The sequence below is a fragment of the Sinohyriopsis cumingii genome, chromosome 8 (genome assembly GCF_028554795.1).
Source record: "Sinohyriopsis cumingii isolate HCF-2022 chromosome 8, ASM2855479v2, whole genome shotgun sequence".
Taxonomy (NCBI): domain Eukaryota; kingdom Metazoa; phylum Mollusca; class Bivalvia; order Unionida; family Unionidae; genus Sinohyriopsis; species Sinohyriopsis cumingii.
Window position 1 is genome coordinate 58061738 of NC_142968.1, and position 25660 is coordinate 58087397.

At 37.2% G+C, this 25660-nt stretch overlaps 1 protein-coding gene across 1 annotated transcript in view; it reads left to right on the plus strand.

Annotated features, from left to right (window-relative positions):
- Nucleotides 1–25660, plus strand: part of LOC149793602 (uncharacterized) — a 66052-nt gene that overhangs the window by 115 nt on the left and 40277 nt on the right. The window contains exons 2-5 of the mRNA XM_089967564.1: nucleotides 585–665; nucleotides 1655–1799; nucleotides 22827–22996; nucleotides 23536–23598. Of these exons, the coding sequence (XP_089823690.1) occupies nucleotides 596–665; nucleotides 1655–1799; nucleotides 22827–22996; nucleotides 23536–23598 (448 nt within the window). The 5' untranslated portion in view covers nucleotides 585–595. The remainder of the gene's footprint in view (nucleotides 1–584; nucleotides 666–1654; nucleotides 1800–22826; nucleotides 22997–23535; nucleotides 23599–25660) is intronic.

Genomic DNA, 25660 nt, shown 5'->3' on the forward strand with positions numbered 1-25660 from the left:
ATATAAATGAACAGAGACGTACAATGTCGCCCCAAGTTTATATTTCGGAGCCGCTTAACATAAGAATAAGCCTGATTTTAAACTCAACTAAAAATTAAGGAACATTTTCTTACGTTACAGATTCAATTGTATGCAGTTTTTGGTTATAAGGAAAACGAGTCAAGACAAGCAAAGATACATATTTTAAATTTCCAAATATTTACTTGAATTTTACAAGAACACTTTAATAATTATGAATATAAATTCCTAATGATAAGCATTTTAGCGATACTCGTATTCCAAATATGGCCAAACCTAATTTTATAATAATTATTTTAAAACTTTACATTTGGTCACATATATAACTTAAAGTATTAATTAACGTAATAATACATGTAATGTCTTGATCGGAAGTATATTTGAATCATTTACAATATATTTAAGACATCTATCTTATTTTATGAAAGAAAACATCAAGCACGAACTATAATAAACGGGGAGATGTGTGCAGGACTATCATTTCTGCAGGATCGAACAAAACAATATGCTTTTGAGTATGTTTCTGTCATGTTACGGTATTGTTATTATTATTGTTATTATTGCAGCACAATAGATTATGGACGGGAAACATTTTGCCGCCTGCATCAGCGTATTTTCTGCGATACTCATTTATGGATACCCTGTATCAGGGAAGTATCAATACTGACCTAATTACATTTTATCGTCTTTTTTCTGTTTCCTCAACTTCATGTCCTTTGACATAGGTTGATTCAAGTCTAAACCAAGCATATTTGTCTTCTATGGCAAAATTAAAATTACGATATTCAAATATGTTTAATGTTGAAATGATAATCTTTTGCGTGCATTTTTCGATAATGTTATTGAGAAAAGCATGGTCATGCTTTAGACCTGTGTGTGTGTGTGTGTGTGTGATTTGGATTTTAACGTAGCTTTAACAATTTTTAGCCATATCGCTACAATGTCTGCAGTATGACAGTTTATAGTGATGTCTAGCACTGGGGCATCATGCCGCAGACATGTAGCATGATGTCCCGCCCAGTCACATTATCCTGTCACCAGGCTGACCAGTCCTAACACTAACCTCTTAATGCTGAGCGCCAAGCGAGACAGCTGTTAGTACCATTATTGTAAGCCTTTGGTATGACTCAGCCGGGGAACGAACCCACGACATCGCGCATCCGAGGCGGACGCTCTAACCACTAGGCCACCGGAGCGGTCTCAGACCTGAAATGTATTCCTAAAATAGACTATGTGCCAAACAAAGCTGGAATGTTGAACACAAATTCGTATTCTTCCTGAGAGATTTTATCTATTGAATATTAAATGTTTCTTCTCTTCCTCAAGATGAACCTAAAACATTTGTTCATGGAACAAATGAAAACTACAAATATAACTACGTTACTACCAAAGCACTATGTCCGTTATTCACCTCGCATTTGTTTGGTCCACGATGTCTTGTAGCAGATGACTAAAAGAATATCCATACTCTCGGTCGATAGCGTAGAGTTAAACTGAAATCACCACCATAGTTCTAAAACTTGGTGAAAGTTTCTCTTATTCCAAAACATTAGGATTATTTATAATGAAAGTTATCAAATAACGCTTTTTTAGTCTGACTTGTCAGAAAGTTTAAATATCTGTCATTATCGAATTACAGCACAAAGTATCAGGCTTTCTGGAGGTCCAGTAAGAGAAGCTGGGACCGTCGAAGTATTCTACAATGGTTTATGGGGGACAGTTTGTGATGATTCCTGGGATGACAAGGACGCTCAAGTTGTATGTAGAATGCTAGGCTACAGGTATTGTAGTTTTGTGTATTCTTCTTGTTTTGGCAAGAGGGGGTCGTTATTTAACCTATCGTCAATTTTGGGCATGTATTACATAGCTAAAACTACAATTTTGTCGCAATAATATCTGATTTTGTCCCATTGTGTGATATGAATGAAATGTATTTTTCTCAAAATTGTTGTAAAAAGTATAAATAAGTGAGCCAAGGGTAAGAACCTACAAAAAGCGAAATTGTTTTAAAACAAATAGTTTCCAGATTTCATACTTTTACACTTAATACAGTATGTTTCATTGTTTTCAACTTTGTCTCATCTGTATGTTATATTTATACAAATTTATCGCCTTAATCAGGTTCCCTTATACATGTAAAATACTGTTTCGTAATTTTGTAATGTTTCACATTAGGTTATATGTTCGTTCGACTGAGAGAGAGAGAGAGAGAGAGAGATTTCATATATAGACATAGTTTCATTGCAAAATATTCACAGTGATCTTTGATAATAACGCTAAATTCTGTCCAAACATGTTTTTGCTTTTCTGCGATATATTTTAGTCTTGAACCCATTGAAAAGTACCAGTGAAAACGTTTGTCCTGGGTACAAACAACAGATTCTCAGAAATGTTACATCTTAAAGGAATGCAAGCTGGCGACGCTAATCCGTTAACAAGTTGTTGCATTCATACATTTGTGCAAGAGAAGTCCATAAATGAGGCTAAAAATTATTATAATTTCAATTAACAATTTAGATGGCGAGAAGAAATAGTGCCCTCGCGCGGCGCAGCAAAGTTTAATGAAAATATTTGTTCTTTCTTGAATATCTCGCTGAATTCAGCATACGAAAACTTACAGTTCTTGTAAGAGAGCGGACTGGTCATAATATCACGTTCCATTGTCATGCTCACCAAGACCAACCAATATCGATATTATCATCCACAAAATATCCACACATTTACATTGGCAAACTTGCAAAGCATTAACTTCCTTTCTAGAGAAAATGTATACAAACTAGATATACTTAAATACAATCGTGTCTACGATGAGTTGAAAAATATAGTTATCGTATGCAGGCAAGCTATCGAATGGAACACTATCTTCTATTTTAACACAAACAATTTAGATGATCATTATCTTCATAATTGTTACTAAAATCACCACAACGATCATCTCTTATCACATTGTTATTTATTATTGTGTATTCATTATTTAGTAGTTATCTACCTATTCATGCACACATGTAAATAAAATGAGATAACCAGCCTGAAAAGAAATTCTTCTTTTATTTACCATACAAGTTGGTCTTTCATTTCAGAATGAAGAAAAACACACACACATACATACACACAATTCCAGTTATTCTTACCTGAGACTCCTGCTGAAGTATCAGAAGTACAAAAATATGTAGTAGTTGTGTACGTTTTAATCGGTGTCCTTTTAAGTAGCAAGGAGAGGAGACACTCTATTTTAAGTCTTCGGCTTTTTTACCTTTGCATCCTGAATTCAGAATTTTTTATAATCCCACAGCTGGATGGAAATAAGGAGAAGATACCAGTAATATCTTCAAAGTGTCCCTTTTCCTTTCGTTTTCCAATAGTAAATAGGATTCAGAACTAAAATGAACATCACAAAAAGATTATCAAACCATAAATGTAACCTTTATTGTTTTCAAACACCGTCCATGTTAATTTTGTTATGAAGAAGATTTTCATAAGTCTGATGTGTTATTAAACAATATCGATACTGAAGATAAAAATACAGATGCCAGTTTAAAGAGAGAGAGACAAACGGAAGAACGAAATAAATAAGGAATATAGTTTAAATTATATATATATATATATATATATATATATATATATATATATATATATATATATATATATATATATATATATATATATATATATATATATATGGAGTTTGATGTTGCTGTTGCAAGAATACAAAGTCGACATTCTTCACATCAAGGGAAAAAAATTAATCGTCGAAGTGTAGAGAAGTTCTGTATTGTTAGACATTCATTACAGATGACATCTTCCTGTGTGATTTCATTGTTAGTATCATTTTTGTGTTGATTGATATGGAAAAAGAAAGCTTTATTGAATAAATGTTTCTTTTCCTTATGAAGGGAAGCTTTGTGTATATTTATCATTTTTTTATATATTCTTGACTGTAAATTGTAGTGATCATGGATAGCTGCATTTGGGTGTACGGGCACGTGATCTATTTAAATTGCATAGGATCTGTGAATAGATGCTTACGTAACTGTTGATAGTTATTAATAATAAAATTATAAGCAAATATGTTTATAAGTTTCGTGGTTTTTTTTCATTGGACAGGTCGGTCAGGTGGTATTTCAGAAGGATAAGTTAATTCCATTGGCTGGTTTTAAAATGATCGAGTTCTTCTACGCTGTTGGAAATTGGCAATTCATCAGGAACATAGTAGCGACAATATGCGTGTTTCCCTTCACATCTGTATAAAAGTAGCTAAGACTGGACATTGTTCTTGTTCTTATTGATTATGTTCTGGTTGTAATATCACGTTTTCAGAGAATTTTTATGTTGTACTTCAATATTATTTGAGACACAAAGCATTATTTCGGATTATTCAGTGGACATAGAAAGTGTTCATTGGATTTTAATTTTATTTTGGAACTATTGCGAATTATTCAATGGAGTTCTAGACAAAGACATTTTGTCAAAACTGTTGGCGGACCAGTATATTAATGGATCTGAAACTTGTACGTAACTTTTCATTCGTTTGTACTTTAATATAATTTTTTCGGGATTTGTTTTGGATTCAATTCATAATACTGTACGTTCCTCTTAAATTTTTATTTTATAACTTTGATGAATAAATTGTTTCCTAAGTTTTACACACTTGTCTGTTTTTGCTCTTTTCTATTACTTAGTTTGTGACCATAGAGTAGTCAAAATACATAAATAAATAAGCGTGTGTGTGATTTGGTTTTATAACGTAGCTTTAACAATTTTTCAGTCATATCGCTACGATTCTGCAGTGTGGCAGTTTATAGTGATGTCCCACACTGGCGCATCATGTCGCAGACATGTAGCATGATGTCCCATCCAGTCACATTATCCTGACACCAGGCCGACCAGTGCTAACACTAAACTCTTAATGCTGAGTGCCAAGCGAGGCAGCTGTTATTACCATTTTTGTAATTCTTTGATATGACTCAGCCGGGGATCGAACCCACGACATTCCACATCCGAAATAAATAAGCAAATACATACATACATACATACATACATACATGTCTCATCTGCTCATATGTGACCTTATTTCTTTTTCTTCAGTGCTCCATCTGTTATAAAATAAATCAATATTCATGAATTCGAAGATATTATTTTCAAGCTGTTTTGTACCTTTGTCGTTAACGGCCTATTTAGCACAATGCAGGGCGTACCCATGATTCTTGGTAGGATAGGAAAGCTCTATGAATTTTAGTCAATTTTAAGCCCAGTTTAACATATCGTTTAAGCGTATAGTTTAAGGATACGGTAATGAATCATATAAGGTTTTGTGTTGTGTAATGTACATAATAGTTTGTTTACTGATGGTATGGCAGTTTTTCAATGGTCTATCATTTTCGTCTGCAACGATGACAATTTTTCAGCTTGTGGTATTGACCTTTCATACGCCAATTAGTAGTCACTGAAAGAATAATGTGTATGAATGGGCACTTTCAAATCAAATGCCAATATGCTAGCAAACGTACCTTTACCAATTCATATCATCAAATTATCATGTATCAATGTAAACAGTTTTCATGTTGCCCATTTAAAATGTTAATAAGCATATATTGTATAATTGTCTGACCATAAAGCAGCAGGGAAGTTCTACAGACCAGACCCCCAGACCAAAATAAAGCTTCCTACGAGAACTTTCTCCGTAGAAGCCTCAGATTTCAAAAATAAGCCTTCCTACGAAAATTAATTTGCGTAAATTCACTCCCGACTGCAATTTTTTGTGTGCAAAATCAATGATTCTGGACAAGGATTTTGGGGGGGGGGGGGGAATTTATTCCGTCGATGAAGTTTGCAAAGTTTGGCTGCTAATCCTAATTTTACCTCGCATTAAAACAATATAGTTGAAAATAATATGAGTCCGAAAGCTAGTACAGTTGGAGAGCCTCATTCTGCCAGATTAGCGCGAGAGCAATTAGCGGCATTAAAGAAGCTTATCCCGACAAAACAATTATTCAAGAGAAATGTTCGTGGTTACGAAGATGCACAACATGGAATTGCCGAGGCATCATCGAAATGGTTGAGTCCAGTCACTGGAGCAATCGAGCAGGTTGTATTTGGCGACGAAAAAGATCCAGATACGAAGAAAAGGGGAATTTTTCCTATGTTGAAGGGTATTGAGGAACAATCACGAACATTACCCGAGCGATTAGCAATAGCAGCAGCACAACAGGGGCAACAACTTGCAATTGATTCTGGAGCAGATAAGGGAAAACCTGTAATGATAAAAGGGAAGTTTAATATCGAGAATTTAAGAGAAAATTTCACCGATGAGGGATGGGATATGATATCACGACCGCTCTCGTCACTGTATACCATAGATCAAATTGGCGATTTTGCAGAAAATTATTTTAGAGATCGAAATGAATATTTGACTGCAATAGGAAAAAAAAGATACGGAACTCGTGATAATTGGTACAATATGGTATATAAAGTTTACTCGGGAAAAACACATGTGAGTATGGTAACGGATCCGCGTTACAGGAGATTTTTAGAAGCAGCAAGAGACACACAAAGATATAATAAGCAAGTAGCAGAAGAAAGAAAACAACTGGAGAAGGAAGAAAAGAAGAAAGCGAAAGAAAGAAGACAACAGGAGAAGGAAGAAAAAGCTAAAACACGGAGAAGAAAAGTAATACCACAGGAAGAGGATATTCAACCACAGGAAGAAGTTTTTCAACCACAGGAATTAGGAGCTAGACCAAAAGAAAGAACTCCACCTCAGAAAAAGGAGAGAAAATCAAAAAAGAAAAAAGATCAGAGTGATCAGGAATCAGTAACTCAACCAAGCGAATATAAACCATCTGTGTACAATGGCTCATTAATAATTGATCCTAAATTACCCGCAGATATTTATTTGAACAAAGAATATATGGATTTAATCGATGACGATATTAAAAAAATGGTAGTTGCTGCGGATGATTCTCAGGAAATTAAAAATTTAATTTTGAGAAAAGATATTGCTGATAAAGTCGGAGAAATTGATTGGCAGGCGATAATTTGATTTGGTAGTTTAGGAAAACCGATAGTTTACAATGATGAAAATTTTGCAAAATGTTTATTGAAGGTTAATCAATACAAATCAACAAAAGCGGCAGCGGCAAAAAGTCCACCATCTACTAGAGAAATAGCGACAGCGACAAAAAGTCCACCATCTACTAGAGATGTTTATACGTTAGTCAGGCCCTACATCCGCCCCCCCGAACCATTACCCCCCTTCGACCCCGAACTGACAAACTGGAAGGGTCCCTTACCTACCCCCAAAATAAGATGGGGTATTGATCCAGCAGAGGGTTGGTTTTTTAAGGGTTCCCCCCCTTCATCTCCACAAATCTATTCGCCAATGTCGTCTGATTCGCCAGGTCCATCGTCAGATGAAACAGAACCAAAGACAGGAAGCGGATATACTATTTGCCCTGACAGCGTCGTCAATGATGTATCTCGCCTCGAAATATTAATCGGAGGAAAACGAGCCGGAAATAACTCTCGTGAAATAATCAACGAGGCCTCAGATATTTGTCAGCGATTATTCCGCGGTGGCGTCATTAACTCTCACATTTACAAGGAACTTGTCGATGAGCTCATCGATTAAAACAACACAATTGAAATAACATGATTGTTCACAAACATCAGCGCAGACCCAAACAGGTCCGCATAGTAAACTCTAGATTGCCCGTGTACAAATATATCCACGGCAATGGATTCGGTGATATCATTGGAAGTCTCGTTACGCGAATAATACCTAAAATTGGACCCGTGGTCAAACAGTTCGGGTTAAAAGCAATAGGAAAGATCGGCGAGACTGCTCTCTCTGGTATCGGTAATTTGGCCAGTAAAGGCTTCAATGTTGTCAAAAGTAAAATATTAAATTTAATGCGCAAAAAACAACCCGTCAAATTACCTAGCACCAGAGAAATGCCACCCGAAGTCAGTAAAGCCATAAACGACGCAGCAAATAAAAAAATAAATGATCTCGCAAAGGAAGTTGCTAAGACAAATATAGCGCAGGAAGTTGCTAAGACAAATCTCGCAAATGAAGTTGCTAATACAAGTTTTATTTCAGGCAGTGGTCTTCGTTTTAGATGATATTCTTAATAATAAATGTTCGCACAAGTGTCAAATGAAGTATTTGACATGGACGAGCCTGTAGGTAGGGACACATCCGTGCGAGATTTCCAGTATTTCTCGTACGATGCAGTTGAACCAAATACACCTAATCGCTTGGAAATTCAAGTTCACGATACAACAAGATATTTTCTTCCATCTGAGGCATATATCGAAGTTATTGGGGAAGTTGTTAAAACGGATGGTACCAATTATGGGGCAGATTTTAGAGTCGGATTCGTCAATAACGGTATTATGGCATTATTCAAGAGCGCCACTTACATGATCGACGGAAGAGAGATTGAGTCAATTACTAATGATATTGACTTAGCAACAACGATAATAGGCCTAGCTAGATACTCGGATGATTTTACTAGATCAGCTGGCCCTAGTATGATGTTTGCCAAGGATAATACTAATCGTCCCGAAAGTAGGCCGTTTGACATCAGACAACCAAACGATCGCGCCAATCCTGCTGCTCCCGCTGGTATCGAAGATATGATCATTAAACCTTATACTGATTATAATCTCGGATTTACCACGCGAAAGTCCATGCTATCACCAGGTAACAGAAGATTCGCTTGTGCTATCCCGTTATCCCATATATTCGGATTTTGCAGACATTTCAGGAAAATTATCTACGGAGCAAAACACACTGTTACGTTTATTAGAAAGGAAAATAGCAACGATGCTATCTGGCGAGAAGGTGCTGTCGATTACGCTACTGGCGTGATAGGTCCCAATGATGCCGCGAATAATAACGGCATAGTAAGATTACTAAAATTTACCTTGTGGATGCCAGCGATAACCCCATCGATAATTGAGGAAGAAAAATTATTATCATTCATGAATCAAGGCGGTAAATCTGTCATGTCATGGCTGACAACAACAACAGATTCCACAACTACCAATATTAATGGTGATTTTACCTGGCGTATTGCATCGCAGCAAGGTACCTCTGCACCTAGGCATATCTTTATCGCGTTTTTGCGTACCGATAGATATCATCAATTATACAGTCATATGATATTTGATCACATTGGAGCGACAAATGTGTCGTTGAGAATAAACGGCCAACAAGAACCATCCGAGGAAATATCAATTGATTTTGAAAATCATTCGACGGCTCGTGCATATCATCGCTTATTAAGTTTCATGGGTCGCGATCAAAATATCGATACAGGATTGCAAATATCGCAGCTAGATTTTAATAAATTTTATCCTATCTATTACTTTTCCCTGGAGCATCTCGACCTGGTAAAACAATCCGTCGTTGATATCCATTTCAAAGCCAGAATTAACACAGCTGGACTTAATCACAAAGTGATCGCGGTAATTCTCAGCGATAGAACAATGATCTTGGAAGGCATCAGTGGCAGAATGAGAATCATCGACGCTCCTGTCGAGAAAATGTAACCTTAAAATCAAAGATTTCTAAATTTAGATTAAGTGATTATTAATATGCCATACGAACACGTCAGTGTAACTCTGACCCCGGGTCAGATAAAAAAGCTCCAATCAGCGATATCAAAGCGATGCGGTATGAAATTAACACTGAAAAACGATCAGATTCACGGTGGACCTAACAAACTGTCGCTAACTAGAGGTCAACGTGAACGATTTACCAAGGCCAAATCGGCGAATTCCGGTGTTCATGTGAATCTCTCAATAGGCGCAATCAGAGACATGGTCAAAACAGGCGGAATTCTTCCTTTTCTTCCTCTGATAAAAATGGCTCTTCCGGTGATTGGAAAGACATTAGGATTAGGCGCGCTAACAGGCATAGGTTCCCAAATAGGTTCCGCATTAACAAGTAAAATTACAGGAAGTGGATACCGTAAAAAAAAGGGAGGGTTACTTCCCGTCCTCTCTCCCTTAATCGCGAAAATGTTGCAAAAACAACAAAAAGGATCCGGCCTTTATCTAAGACGCCCCCCATACGGATCCGGCCTAAGACGAGTCTACCAGCCTCAAATTTAGATTTGATCAACGAAGCAAAGAATAAAAAAATAAAATTTTTCAGAGGCGTATTTATGCGAGATCAACTACCAAACAAACCAAACCCTACCGAGACGGGAATAATTAATCTCGATAAAAATACCGGCCCTGGCACACACTGGGTTGCATACGCGATTAATCCTCGCGAAGTCGTTTATTTTGACTCTTATGGATTAGCACCGCCAAATGAATTTATCAGCTATGTGTCAAAACTAAATCTTCCGATTTGGTATTCGACACTTCCAACGCAGACATTAGCGGATCCACCAATATGCGGTCCGGAGTCAATTAATGTTCTTGACGCAATTTCAAAATCATCCGGTCCGTATCACAAAATTGTATTTGAATACGCCGTAGATAAATATCATGGTTGATATTTACGGTAGATTTATCTACAGGAAGGAAAAGGCAGAAGTGACTGACGTCGATCTATCAAAGTTCGCAACCAAGAGCGATATTAACAATCTTCTATCGCTGTCAGAGGTGGACCCTGGCGAAGTTGCTGTTTTTCAAAATACCGAAGGAAGATTACAAACCAGCAACGTCAAAATAACTGATATAATCAAGCGAGACGAATACCGCGATCATATTAGTCAGTTTACTCGTCAATCGGAGATGGTATTAAAATCTATTGCTGATATCGCCGATATTATAGCGAAGTTACCCCTGAAGGCCAATATCGCGGATGTGGAAAAATCCGACAAAGAGCTATCAGCGGCGATGCTTCTAAAGGCTGATAAAGCATCACACGACGATCTTCAGGATAGAGTGACAAAAAGATTTACCAAGCTAACTAACGATCTTAAAAAACTAGACGATACATCAAAAAATCTCAGTAAAAAACTCGACGAGGATATAAAAAAAATCATCGATACCTCTTCAACTACACATAACGACCTCAACGAGAAAACAAGAAAAATAAACGAAGATATTGCCCAAATCAACAGAGAGATTGAATCGGCACGTGCATTAATATTTCAAAAAGCCGATAGAACATCACATAACGATCTTACCGAGAAAACAAGAAAAATCAACGAAGATATCGCCCAAATCAACAAAGATATTGAATCGGCACGTGCACTAATATTTCAAAAAACCGATAGAACATCACATAACGATCTCAGCGAGAAAGTAAAATCCATCAACGAGGAAATTACCAAAATAAATACCGCGATGGGTCAGAAAATCGATAGAACATCACATAACGATCTTACCGAGAAAACAAAGAAAATAAACGAAGATATCGCCCAAATCAACAAAGATATTGAAGCGGCACGTGCATTAATATTTCAAAAAGCCGATAGAACATCACACAGCGATCTCAGCGAGAAAATAAAATCCATCAATGAGGATATCGCCCAAATCAACAAAGATATTGAATCGGCACGTGCACTAATATTTCAAAAAACCGATAAAACATCACATAACGATCTCAGCGAGAAAACAAGAAAAATCGACGAGGATATTACTAAAATTAACGATGATATTAACGCGGTACGCCAAATCGTAAACGAAAAAATCGATAAAACATCACACGACGAGAAAACAAAATCCATCAACGATGATATTAACGCGGTACGCCAAATCGTAAACGAAAAAGTCGATAAAACATCACACGATGATCTCCACGAGAAAACAAAAAAAATCAGCGAAGATGTTACTAAAATATCCGAGGAAATTAACGTGGTACGAGAATTAGCAAATAAAAAAGTCGATACATCAGTTTACGACGGAGAAATTCAAAATATCAACGCGAAACTTCTCGACGCAACTACAAAAATTAGTGATATTAACTTAGAAATATCATCGTTGGATATTCCTGCGTTGATGCGTATTTCGATACCAGATCAGGTAGAATCAAAAGATCTTTCCTGCAATGTATCATTTGTGCTGAGGACACAAAATATTACCTGGACACCTGATAATGATTCTTTTAACTTTACCGCGCCAATTCAGGGTGTATATCGAGTATATATTATTTCGAAGTCAATAAAATTTAACGTGACGGCCGATAATCATGAAATTTATGAATACTATCCTGGATTTTTCGTTATTTCCATAGATGAAAATAACATCGTAAATTTCACACTAGAACCACAAGACAGAACCACCATGGGACCAGTGTATTATTTTGTCATTTTCGAATATTTATCGGTTTGGACCGTAATTGGTCAACCCGAGCCGGTTGTAGTTGTCGAGATAGGGAAACCCCAACCATTTGAAAACGGAAAACTGACTTACCAAGAATTAGTCAGGTAAATAATTTAATAAATGACCGCATCGGATTACCGTTACAATCAGGCGCGATCATGGCAGGATTCGCTAAAAAAACTCCTCGACGAATATCAAACAAAAATAAAAAAGTACCAGCGTAGATTAGTTACCATTGACGTCGCCGTGTACGCGGTATCCGCGGTAGTCGCTGGTGCTGGAATAATTTTATCCGCGGTAACAACAATCGCGCCGATCGTAGCAACGATAATAATCTCGTCAACAACGACAATCGCTGGAGTTCTCAATATCGTAGCGAAAAAAATCTCCTCGTGCACGAGTGAAAAGTTATCATTGTACAAAAACAAACTAACTAAAATCAATGACGCGTATTCGAAATTATCATCGTTGCTTTCGGAGAGTCTCAATGATGGCGTTATCTCCGATCTAGAATTTTCGGTAATGATCGGTATTTACTCGGAGATTGAACAAATGAATATTAATAATGTCCGAGCTAGCCCAGATAGTGACAAACACGACACCGCTGACAACGACGCTAATATCGTTAAGCTCAACCAAACCTGAATTTAGTATTAATTTTCCAACACCAATCAGCGTCAAAGAAATTGCGTTAACACAATTGCGTGTCTACAATAGTTGGCCTAATGTTAGATCGAAATCATTTGGCAGATTATTATCAAATAATTCGCTTGTTTTTGCCAACAAAAACAAACCCGATGGAACGCCAGATTGGATCGTCGTTGGCATACCAACAGGCAGTTACGAAATTGATCAGCTGGATAAGGAATTTACCACCAGAATATCAAATATAACCGGCGATGCTACTCCGGGAATAAAAATATCTGCGCATGAACCAACACTGTCATCGATGATAGAGGTGAAATCGCCGTACATGGTAGATATTTACCAATCATCGATTAGGACCATATTAGGTTGGCCTGAAATCGCACCTCTAGCAAAACCAAAAAAATCAGATTTTATTATTCCAGGTTGGTACGAGGAAGCTCCTCCAGAACTACCGGAACCAAAAAAAGAAGATTTTACCACCGACGAAGGATGGTATGGAGATATCAAACACAAACTTCTGATCGATAGCGCCATCAACCTCATGAATAACCACAAATTTAACCTGGTAATATTCGCTTTTACTTTTATTAACGAAAGAATTCTCTCGTGGTTGCCTCTTCCTAAAATTCCCCCCGGCGTGGAAATCTTCGACGCTACCCACATTAAGATAATAGCCCCCATAGACGGTATCTTGGTAAGAAGAACCCTCGACGAATTTATTCAAGAACATACAATACAATTAAATTTATTGCGGGAATCCTTTCATGAATGCATCTTAAATAAATCAGGCTCATGTAGCGAAATTATCAAACGCGTGAAAATTTTAAATCAACTCGCGAATGATGTTGAATATTATCATGGAATGTTTATTCAGGCGATAGTCGACGATATATCAATTGCCGATTATGTTCTTCCTATTAGCAAATTCGAGTTGATCAGAAATTCAGGAGAAAAACAAAAATTCATGAGAGTATTTGGATTAACCGAGGAAACGCTACCAAATTTCAAATTTCCTGATTATGACGTTGATAAAATGAGAAAATCCGTCACTGATACCATCGATGATTTATTTCCGAAGTTACATGCCGCGTGGACTAAAAAAGTACAATTGGAATTGATTCTCAAACACAATAACGATCCCGCCGGGCAAGGGCGGCATATCTCGCCAGGTATCGTTAATATAACGGAAGTTATCGCGATTTATCTTCACGCGGATGTTGTCGAGGGCAGTTACAATGTTGATTCGTCAGAGTCAAATCAAGCGCAGCAGGGTTTTATCTTGTATTCGTTTTCACCTAGCGCTTCTCCGGGTTATTTGATAATAAAGGAGCCGGTGAATCCGTTTTATCTGCGATGTCATAATCGATTATTGTCGAAGATAAATTTCAAACTAACGGATCAGAAAGGAAATTTGCTTGATATACGCGGGGAAACGATAAGTATCAATCTGCTGGTAAGATCGTAAATCCATCTGCCAGGGAAAAACGGGCCAAAAAAATAAATAAAATCCAGGGAAATTTTCAAAATTAATATATTTTTTTAATTTTTGTTTTTTTTTGTTGTTTGCGGAAAATATTCAGGAAAATTCAAGAGTCTGCGATTTCCTTGGCCTTGCTCTCATCGACAAGTTTTTTCAGCTGTCTGATGCGTGAACTTGTAATTTTTTTTGACTCGTATGCTTCTGATAAAATCAACCTAGCTTTTTCTACCAGCGTCGATAATTTAACAAAATCCTCGACGCGATCATCGCTGACTGTCGCAAGTGATTGATACATCGCAATCTGGATTTTCTTTATTAATTTGTACTCTGACGGCAGCGTGTATTTGTATTCAAGTTTCCCCTGAACAATCGTCTCGAATTCGGATCGGATTTTATTCGCGTCCAACTCCGAGGGAAGATTTATTTTTTTCTTTCTCAGATCATCGATGGCTTCGATGATGTTATTTATGGTTTGTTCATTCATGTTATATTAATTTTGTAATATTTAATTAATTTTCTTCGGATATTATCGGAATATAGTAAAACTCGATCCACTCGCCAAATTTGTAGGAAAATGCTGCGCTAGTTATTTTTTCTGCCGCACGATGCACCGATGCTGGATTAATATTATAATATTTTGCAGCGGCGCTCATCGACGTGAATATAATTTCTTCATTTGTTTCTCTATTTACTGATTTAACTGCCTTTGGTATTCTGTATCCGCCATTAAATTTACAATTTTCACTTGGAGTTACTGCGCGAAGGTTAGATATTTTGTTGTTAAGTTTATTTCCGTCAATGTGGTCGATAACAAGACCATCCCTGATAGGTCCTTTGTGACATTCGAACACAAATCTGTGACAGAAATAATTCGTTTTTTTATTCTCACTGACAGTAAATCTGAGATAACCCGAATTACCAACCTTACCAGCATTTTTCTTCGTTCTGATATTTCTGACAATACCATCTGATGAAGCCTCGTAACCCTTGATCGTAGGATGAGATCTATACTCGCATGTGATTTTCATTGCAGGAATCGTCGATTTCATTTCCATATACAATATTCCATTTGTTTAAATCATAATTTGCCTTGAATCGATTAATATAATCTTCTTCGCATGTTATCACCGAGGAAGATTTCTTTTTGTAATATCTGAGCAATTCCCGATAATTCTTTCCTCCACAGGACAAACACAATCGGGTCTTTCCTCGAGTACCAACTTGACAAACTAAACACCGTTGTGGTCCTTTACTGCCTCGTCGAATCGCATATATGTGAGCACCACAATAATCGCCTCTGCAGGATTTGTCGCATGATTTTGTTGATCCGATTGGTATCCATTTGCATTGCATTATATAATTTAAACATTTGTCTAAAATATAATAATGGATACATTTGATCTTGATGAGGCAGAATATATCATTCCTGAGGTCGATCGCGCTAAAAAAGAATTTTTCGATGATGGGGCGATTCATGTTTGGTCGACGTGGAAAACTAACGCTGTTGATGCTACGATGAATCTGGATCGGGCGAAAAAAATAATCGAGCACATAAAATCCGAACATAAGGAAGAACGATTTATCTTTGGAATAAAATTTATTGCACAAATGCCTGACGACACTTGGATTATTCGCGATAAACGAGATCCCGTGCGTGGCGGTAAGAAAAACGTCGTTCTTGATAAAAATTCGAAGCCAGGATTATTATTGGGAATCGATGGTCCTTATTATGCCAGGGCGTATCCTTCTAGCGCTGTTGTCTATGGAATTTATCGGCTAAATAACAACCCGGATGTGAAAAATCTACCCGCGATGAAAGAATCACCGATGATAAACTGCGTGGCTGAGCGCGTTATCGAGCACATGAAAAACGCTCGTCGTGGATCTGGTCTGACTCAGTTGAGGTTGAATAAAATTAATTCATGGGCAAAGACAGTTGTTGATGGCGCATCGATTGACGATGTTGCTGTGTTGAGCAAGAAACTTAAATTTCCTATCACGGTGAAAACGCTATCGGGAGAAATATTATATTCGTCGCCATATAAATCTCGAGGAGTACCAGTCGAAATTGTTGATCATAATTCACATGCGTGGTCGCAATCGGTAATGATATTCCCGCGAGATAGGGTTGTTAAATTTTATCCCGTGGATGGCGCTGATGCCATGTTCCGATATATCAAAATATTAGCCGCGTCTGATCCGATATCGGTTTGGTTATTCTCGAGCGAAGAAAGGTATGATCAGTTTATCTTGCCGCGAGGAGATATTTACCGTGATGAAAAATTACATGAATCTATGAAAAATATCGCGGTGAAATATTCGTCAAATCCTGATCAGTTATTAACGAATTGTTTTACGGTTCCGTCTGTTGCTGCTCACGCTGCTAGAGAGAGAAATTCGTGGAAACCCACAAGGAATGAATTTCTCACTGATATTCAACTTAGCTGTATCGAATACGGCCATGGCGGATTGTGGAATACCAAATATTATTTCGAAGACATGATATCCGTTGATATGAGCGCGTGCTATCCTGGAAGTTTCCTCGGATATGGCGATTGTGCGGATTATTTTGCTAAATTTGGCCATCCCACCAACGAAATGACAAGGGTAGCAATTAACGGACCGTTACCTGATTTTGTCATGACCGGATTCGCTTATGTTACTTCATTCGAGTTTGCTGAAAATTTACATAAAATTTGTTATATTTGGTTTGGTCGGCATTTATCTCAACGCAGATGGGTTCCCACGGTGTTGTTGAGGTATATGCTGGATTCGTCAATGTTAATATCGTTGACGGTTAGCGAGGCGATTATATCCTACAGAAAACAAACTAAGGTGTGGTTGCCGACGGATTGTGAAAACGCGAAAGATATTGGAAGAAAAATAATTGGCAAATTTACTCAAGGAGGATCCGTTGATCATAAACACCGACACGCTAGGTTATTTATCAACGATGCCGAAATGGACTTTATTATAGCCGATACGGTATCGCGAGGAATATTCTGCAACAGAGAGAATATTATCATTGACGGAGAAAAATTAGGTACCGTAATTAGTTACCTTGACGGAGAATCAGCGCAGTATACGCATTTGAGATCATCGATGCTCGCTTATGTGAGTATAAATTTACTGTCGATGATAAATAAATTTTCTGATATCGCGGTAAGGGTCGCAACGGACTCGTTTTATATCGATAAGAAATACCAGTATAGGCTGGATAATTTAATCTCCGATGGTTCTTGGGGAACTTGGAGGATAAAAAACGAGGATATCCTAGATTACTGTGAGGACGCCGATGTCGAAGATTGCGATAAATTTCATCGAGATAAATGCGAGGAAATATCGATGGCTGCATCTGCATTTGACCCGATTTCACGTAACAAATTCGTTTACATGAATGGTCCTGGTGGTAGCGGTAAAACAACGCGAGCGATAAATTTATTTGCGAAATCTGATATGATCGTGTTGACTCCAACTCACAGATTAGCGCGAGAAATAAGGCAACGCGGCGTTGATTCTTGCACGTATCACAGTTATTTCAAATACAGCGGTGGATTATGGGATTCGGCTCGCATGGGAAATAAATATATCAACAAAATTATAATATTTGATGAAATTTGCACGGTAAATTTAGTTGTATTAAAATCTTTCCTGACCTGGCTGGAGGAGAAAAATACAGCCGTGATAATGTGCGGAGATCATGGCCAACCTGATCCGATTGATGGTGAATCTCCTCACGAATGGCTCAGGAATTTCGTTGACTATTATGAGGAAATCGACGCCGATTACAGATCCGATGATATTTTACTGACCGAATTTAAGAAATTAATTCGATTACAACCGAATAAAATTCAATGCGATGTGATGAGAAGAATAATCGACGAGACTCCGATGGATATTTTTCTTAATTTGTGGCGTCCCGATCATCTGATTGTTGCTAGTAGGAAAATTGTTCGTGATGTTATTCAGGAAATATTATTCAAGCTTCATTACGAGAAATTTCCAACATTGCAGGTGCCGTTGTGTTACAGGCCCGCTGATACCAGGAAACAAAATATCAGTGTTACTTTACCCTGCGGAGAGGAAAAGATCTTGGTCTTGAATGACATTATTCTCGTTGATATTAATCTTGTCAATGACGCGATAAACGCAGAAAGATCACCATGGAAATTAGGCTACGCAACAACGATACATTCATCGCAGGGATTAACCGTGGATGGCCAAGTTTGGATCGTCGATGATAGAATTTCCTGGTCAAATTTAGTTTATTTAGCCGTGTCAAGAGTAAGAAAATTATCTCAGTTAGGTAGAATTCGGTTTCACATTAATGACGCTGGCGGTAGTTGAGTATCTTTCGGTATTATTTGTAATTCTTCCTTGGTAAATCCGCGCTGTGGCGCTAGTGAATCTAGAAAATAAATTGCTGGTCTTCCTGACGATCTTGTTACGGCTGATATTTTATGTGTTGTTACGCTCCAGGTTGGATCGGTTGCTCTTTTTCTTCCTCCTTCAGCCTCGCCTTCTTTATATAAATACCTGACCGTGACGCTACCTAGCACAGGCGGAATAGTAGAATCTCGCTTTAGGGGTATTTTCATTTTTGTAATCGCAATTGCAGGCTTCATTGCTATTGTTCTCGTTGTCTCGTTATTTAGTGCGTTAATCACATGAGGCAATCTTGATACCCAATCATGAGATCGATTATCTTGAATAAATTCGCGCGCGTACTGATATCCGAATAATCGTTCTGCAAGAGTTTTATTGAATCTTTCGACGATAGCCTGATTGTGATGAACACCTACAATACCGCGACGGATTTTAACATTATTCTTTTTCATCAATGAAGTAACCGCGCCGAGAAATTCTCGACCTGGATCAACCTGGAGAAGCTTCGGCCATGTTAATGGAGATCGTGAATAAATTTCGCTAAACGCCTTAGCAATCTCTGTTGCTGTTTTATTCGATAACGGTTCCGCTTCCTTGTATCTGCTAGCGATATCAACAACCGTCAACACATACTTGTATGTGACTCCGTCGACGGTATCGTGAGGAAGAAACATAAGATCAGCCTGATGGACTTCATTAGGGACACTGACGGAGAAACTCGCATATGATATTTTCTTAGGCGGGGGAAGATATATTTGCCAGACTGCCTGTTTCGATAGCCACGATTCAGCAACGGATTGTTTTACTTTTGCTGCCTTGGCGAGTTTGGATATTGCTGATTTTCCTCGCCAAAAACCTCGCGGAGAATAATATATTTGCTCCATTATTATTTACCAGCGCCGAGTACTAATTTACCTTTCATCGCGCCTTTTATCAACCAGGTTGCCAATTTTTCTTTGAATTTTTTGTCAGGAATCGCGTCTATTGCATGAATTAGCCTAATATCAGCGAGATGTCTTTGTTGTAAATCCCCGCTACGATACGCAAGATCGTGATAGTAACACGCGTTATCGATGGCGTTTACTGGATCTTCGCCGGGATTTGGTTGATTATTATCGTTGAGTCTTATATCGAGCCTTGTGCCGGGTCCGCAGTAATTGTATCCTGGCAGATGCTTTTCTCCGGGATATTTCGCCCAAGGCAACCCGGGTAGATTTTTCATGGAGGCGGTAATGTCTCCTCCGGTTCTTCTATTTTTTTTTTTTACAAATTTGAACTTGCGCGTCTTACAAACTTCGCATTCTCCTGCAATTGCGTTCCTGTTGTTGCGTGTGACGATTTCGGTTGGATTTATCGTAGCTGTGCGCGTGCGACATTTAACACAATATAGATCCATATATTCTAGTAACATGAATGTAATTGATTTTTCGGCCACGAAGCGACGCGAGCAGGTGAAACACAACGCGGTGTTACCAAATTCGATAAGGATGATAATTATTGGCCCGTCCGGTTCTGGAAAGACGCAGTTGTTGCTAAATTTGATAATGCGATGGCTAAAATGGGATAAATTGTATTTGGTTGCACCGTCCGTTGATGATCAGCGTTGCTATCAAGTACTAAAAGAATTTAGCGACAATACCGACGAAGGCACGATAGAATTCATCACAGACATCAATGAAACCCCATCCGTGGAAAATTTAGATGGCGATGTTAATAATCTTGTCGTATTCGATGATGTTATGCTGGATAAGCAAACTAATCCGGCTAGGATATTCTCGCGTGGCCGACACAAGAACACCGATGTTATTTACGTGACGCAGCGATATACACAAATTCCAAAGGTAATTAGGGACAATTGTAACATTTTGTCGGTTTTCAATGGCGTTGATACTCACACACTGAGAAATATTCATCAGACCTGGTGCAACGGCGATATGGACATAAACAAATTCAAAAATTTCTTCAGCCGCGCCCAGGCAACACCGCACGGTTTTATCACGATTAATCTTCATGATCCGCTTAGTAGATATCGAATCGGTCTCGATAAAATTTATTCATAAATTTGCAGCCAAACTTTGCAAACTTCATCGACGGAATAAATTCCCCCCCCCCCAAATCTTCGTTTTTTACTTGTCCAGAATCATTGATTTTGCACACAAAAAATTGCAGTCGGGAGTGAATTTACGCAAATTAATTTTCGTAGGAAGGCTTATTTTTGAAATCTGAGGCTTCTACGGAGAAAGTTCTCGTAGGAAGCTTTATTTTGGTCTGGGGGTCTGGTCTGTAGAACTTCCCTGCTGCTCCATAAAGTTTAACAAATAATCTTGACCGTTGATTGTCATAAGGTGGGTCATCTTTTAATTTATCTATATGGTCAACACATACGATGTATGGTTAGCCTCTGCAAATATGTAGAATGGAAATTTCACCTATTATTCCGACTTTTATCATGCGAAATATATCATAATCAGTTAACTATTCTATCTCTGATAACTTGTAGAGAAGCGGCATGTGCCACTATTTGTGCAGGATTCCGTATATATATATATATATATATATATATATATATATATATATATATATATATATATATATATATATATATATATATATATATATATATATATATATATATATATATATATTTCACAGAGAGAGAATCATATTTTCCATCTGATTTTAACCTCTTTTCTATCATTTTTAACATCTTTCTAGCATGAAATGTTGTGAAAATGATATATACATTACATCATATTTGTTGTTGGAATGATCGATAATTCTCCATTAGGGTAATTGTTCACCAAGGCTATGATAAATTGGTGAGTATCATACTGTGATCGATTTTTCTGTCGCAAAATGCATATGTACTGCAAACACCACACCACTCTCATAATGTAGCATTTTCTAAAAATAAGTTTCTTTGCCCGTGGCTTTTATTGTCAATAAGTAGAGCTATTTGAAATGGGTTATATTGTGATCAAACCAATAATCGTTTGAAGAAATGGTCTCTGTTATTTGTTACTTTTGTTCCATTATTTATATGTGTGTAGGCTCTGATGAGTGGTTGTTACAAATATAAATGGCATTAAGGTATGACGCGAAGTTAAAGTCTTGGAAAATAAAATGCAAAAAGAAACCCAAACATTTGATGCATATTTGTCTTTATAGGCTCTAAATACTGTTGTGCAATGTTTTAGAAATGCTGACATTTGGTGTTTAGATCTAAAAACTATTTTGTTGCGTTAGCGTCAACAGAAAATTTGGCGGTTGCATTGGGTGGTGACATTTGTCAGTTATTGTTATCATTTTACCACTATTGTTTCCTAATGTTGGCTGACAATTCTTCTTTATCACAGTGTGCGCATTTTTAACCTTTGTAATTTTAAGATCATTTGGTATACGTATTACTATTTTAGGCACAAACTGACGTATTTGTGATTTGTTTAGATATGGTTTCAGTTATCGTTTCAGTTAGTTACAGCTGTAGGCTCAATTATTCATACAGATTAGCTATGGATGAAATCATTATTTCACTTACGATAGTGGATTAGACAGCGATTCTGCAACATCATTTTCAGACAATATATTAGCTACCTCGTCGGCTAATGTATTAACCAGTGTCTCAGCTAATATGTAAAACAGATTTCCCTGTAATATTTCATGCACTCTCTTAAGTATATTTTCTGTTTATATATCATGCTGAATTCATCGTATTACTATCAATACCTTTTTGTATACGCCCAACCTTTCATGACGTATGAAAAGTATTTCTTGGAACTGGTAACAGTAGCACAGACCATATTTATATTAAACGACTAGTATGTTTGTATCGCTAGTATATTTCATTTATATTGTAGTTTATTAAGCATCCTCTGCGGTTTCACTGAATTCCTTGTAACTAAAATTTTAAGAATTTGAAAATTGGGTTGATGAATTAGTATACATGTTTTCTATACTACTAGCGTATTAATTATATTCAAATTGGTTATAACATTTGTTTCTTCAGAACAGGCATTGCTTTGCCAAGCGCTTTCTATACCCAAGGAACCGGTAAAATATGGCTAGATGACGTGAATTGTAGAGGAACAGAATCTTCAATTGATTCTTGTTCCCACAGTTCGTGGGGAACTCATAACTGTGGTCATTACGAAGATGCAGGTGTTTATTGCTCCGATTGTAAGTATGCAAATGCGCAAAATTCCTGTATTGAATGAATTACTATACTGTCATTGTAAAATCAACTTCTTTCAAACATTTATAGTATATTATACTACTAACAAAATTAAAGTTGCATCAAATGACAGCACTGTTCTAACTTCAACCCTCATTTGTTGTAATTCTCAATATTACAAATCTTGCTCTTAATGTACACGTATGAGAGCCTATATATTTTGTACATACATTTGTTTAATGATTAACACAGATATTAGTGCATTTAGTTAATCACCCGTGCCAACCAACATTTTATGAATGTATATAAACACTTCTAATGATTATCTAATATCAAACCTGACAATTCAGGAAATCTTTTGTGTATCTACATGCCACAGAGACTAACTTTACTACAATCAGATATATGAATTGTATTGCTTTTTTCAGTGAAAGTTGACACTTTGAATATAATGTTTTTCATTATTACAAGACAAATCTGATATATAATCAAATAATGATGTTTACGTATACAATATAATTTAACTGACATTGCTTGGTTTTAGACACTTGCTTTCCAGTGTGCGATATTGGTGCCACTAAATGCAGTAACATAATCTGTAATCCACGTAAGTCACGTTTATTCTTTCAAGTAAGCGAGGGATTTTTTGGCAAAAGTAACAACGTGTAACATACTGGTTGCAGCTATTAATCATGCAAATGTCATCTGAATTTAATATAGTGGTTACAAGCCACTACTAATGCACAGAACAGTTCGCACACACACAAAATCATAAAATAACAACTCATCAGTGTCCAATATTTGCATTGTGATCTTTGTAATCGACGAATACAGGGCCTATTGTTACGAACGGTTCAAGTAAAAAGCAATATGTATTTAGTTCAAGATTTTAATTTATTTTACAATTTAAAGGCATAAATCAATAAAAAGTAAACTTTTAATGCCTTGCAAACTCGATAAATTCTATTGAGTAAACGTGCTAACAAATTTAACAATGTGACATATTGCATTATAAAGGATTGGCGGGGGGGGGATAGTGTAACCGCCATAAACAGAAATACAGGAAATAGACCATGGTGTATTTCTGGCAGCTCAAAAAGGGGTGGATGAGGACAAAGAACAAAAAATGGCCTATATCAAAAACAGAAAATTGTTCATACTGGTCAATAGTAAAGTGATTATATTTGAGGTTTCAAAAACTGGTCCTATTGTGTTCAAGAATACATGCACTGAAAAATGAGCCCCTATACGAAGCAATATGTACAGGTAAGGGGGCAGTCGCCTACAACTAAAGAATCAAAAGAATGTTTTCCTAATGAGACTAATCTAAGGTGATCTTATCTCGAGATGGACAGCATGTCACATAGTAGAGCCCAGTTGGATTCAAGAGGGAATTTTGTAGGGCCGGTTCAGTAGAGTACCCCCACACGCCTTGGAAATTGCTCTGTATCTTATATGTACTGAAGGTGAAGGCGGAAACTTTGAAGCAGATCCTCGTACTTCCAGTATGCCTGTTGGTCTCACATGACCTGAAAGAGAAATTAGTACAAACGGCAGACTATCAATCTTTGTGAAATGGCAGAAACGTCTTACAAAGCAGAGAACATTTTGCCTAACTTTAAATATGCGTTAAATGCTTCTAATTTCCAACGGTCTAATTTCCTTATTTGGTTGTCACGGAAACCTTGTCTGGCCGGCTCACTGGCGGCCCCAGTTCTGAAGCTCTGGAACTTTCAATGGTTAGAGTTAAAACGCCACAAAAGCAAAGCGCTCTTCTAAGTTCTCTATTAAATTCTAATCTAGAAACTAGTTGCATATAGGTTCCATTGTTTTATGGTCTGATTCTTAGAGGAGGACGAATTATAATTTTCTTTATGTTATTATTATTATTATTATTATTATTATTATTATAACCGCTCCGGTGGCCTAGTGGTTAGAGCGTTCGCCTCGGATACGGGAGGTAGTGAGTTCGATCCCCGGCCGAGTCATACCAAAGACTTGCAAAAATGGTACTAACAGCTGCCTCGCTTGAAACTCAGTATTAAGAGGTTATTATGACTGGTCGGCCCGGTGTCAGGATAATGTGACTGGGTGGGACATCATGCTACATGTCTGCGGCATGATGTCCCAGTGCTAGGCATCACTATAAACTGTCGCACTGCAGACATCGTAGCGATATGACCGAAACATTGTTAAAGCTACATTAAAAATCCAAATCACACACACACTAACCCTTATTATAATATTCTCTTTTGACACAAACATACATGTGTGTGTGTGTGTGTGTGTGTGTGTTGTAACATCGGGTTATAACAGGCTGGAATGACTGTGTTGAAGAAATGCATGACTATGCACGAAATGCTTACCTTGCCTACCTTGCCTATCTTATGTGAGTGGCATGATAACCGCAAACCTTTATGGACCGCTAAATAACCAAGTGCTCCAAAATTAGAGCTCACTTTAAGTATGCTCTTAGATTATGTAAGAAGGAAGAAGAAAAACATAGAGCAGACATGCTTGCAAATAAATTTGAATATTTAAACCAACGTGAATTCTGGGAGCAAGTTAAGCAAAATAATACGGCAATTTCCAGTAGGCTACCAATTTGCATTGATGGGAATCATGACAATAATAACATATTCAGCATGTGGAAAAAATCATTGATTCCT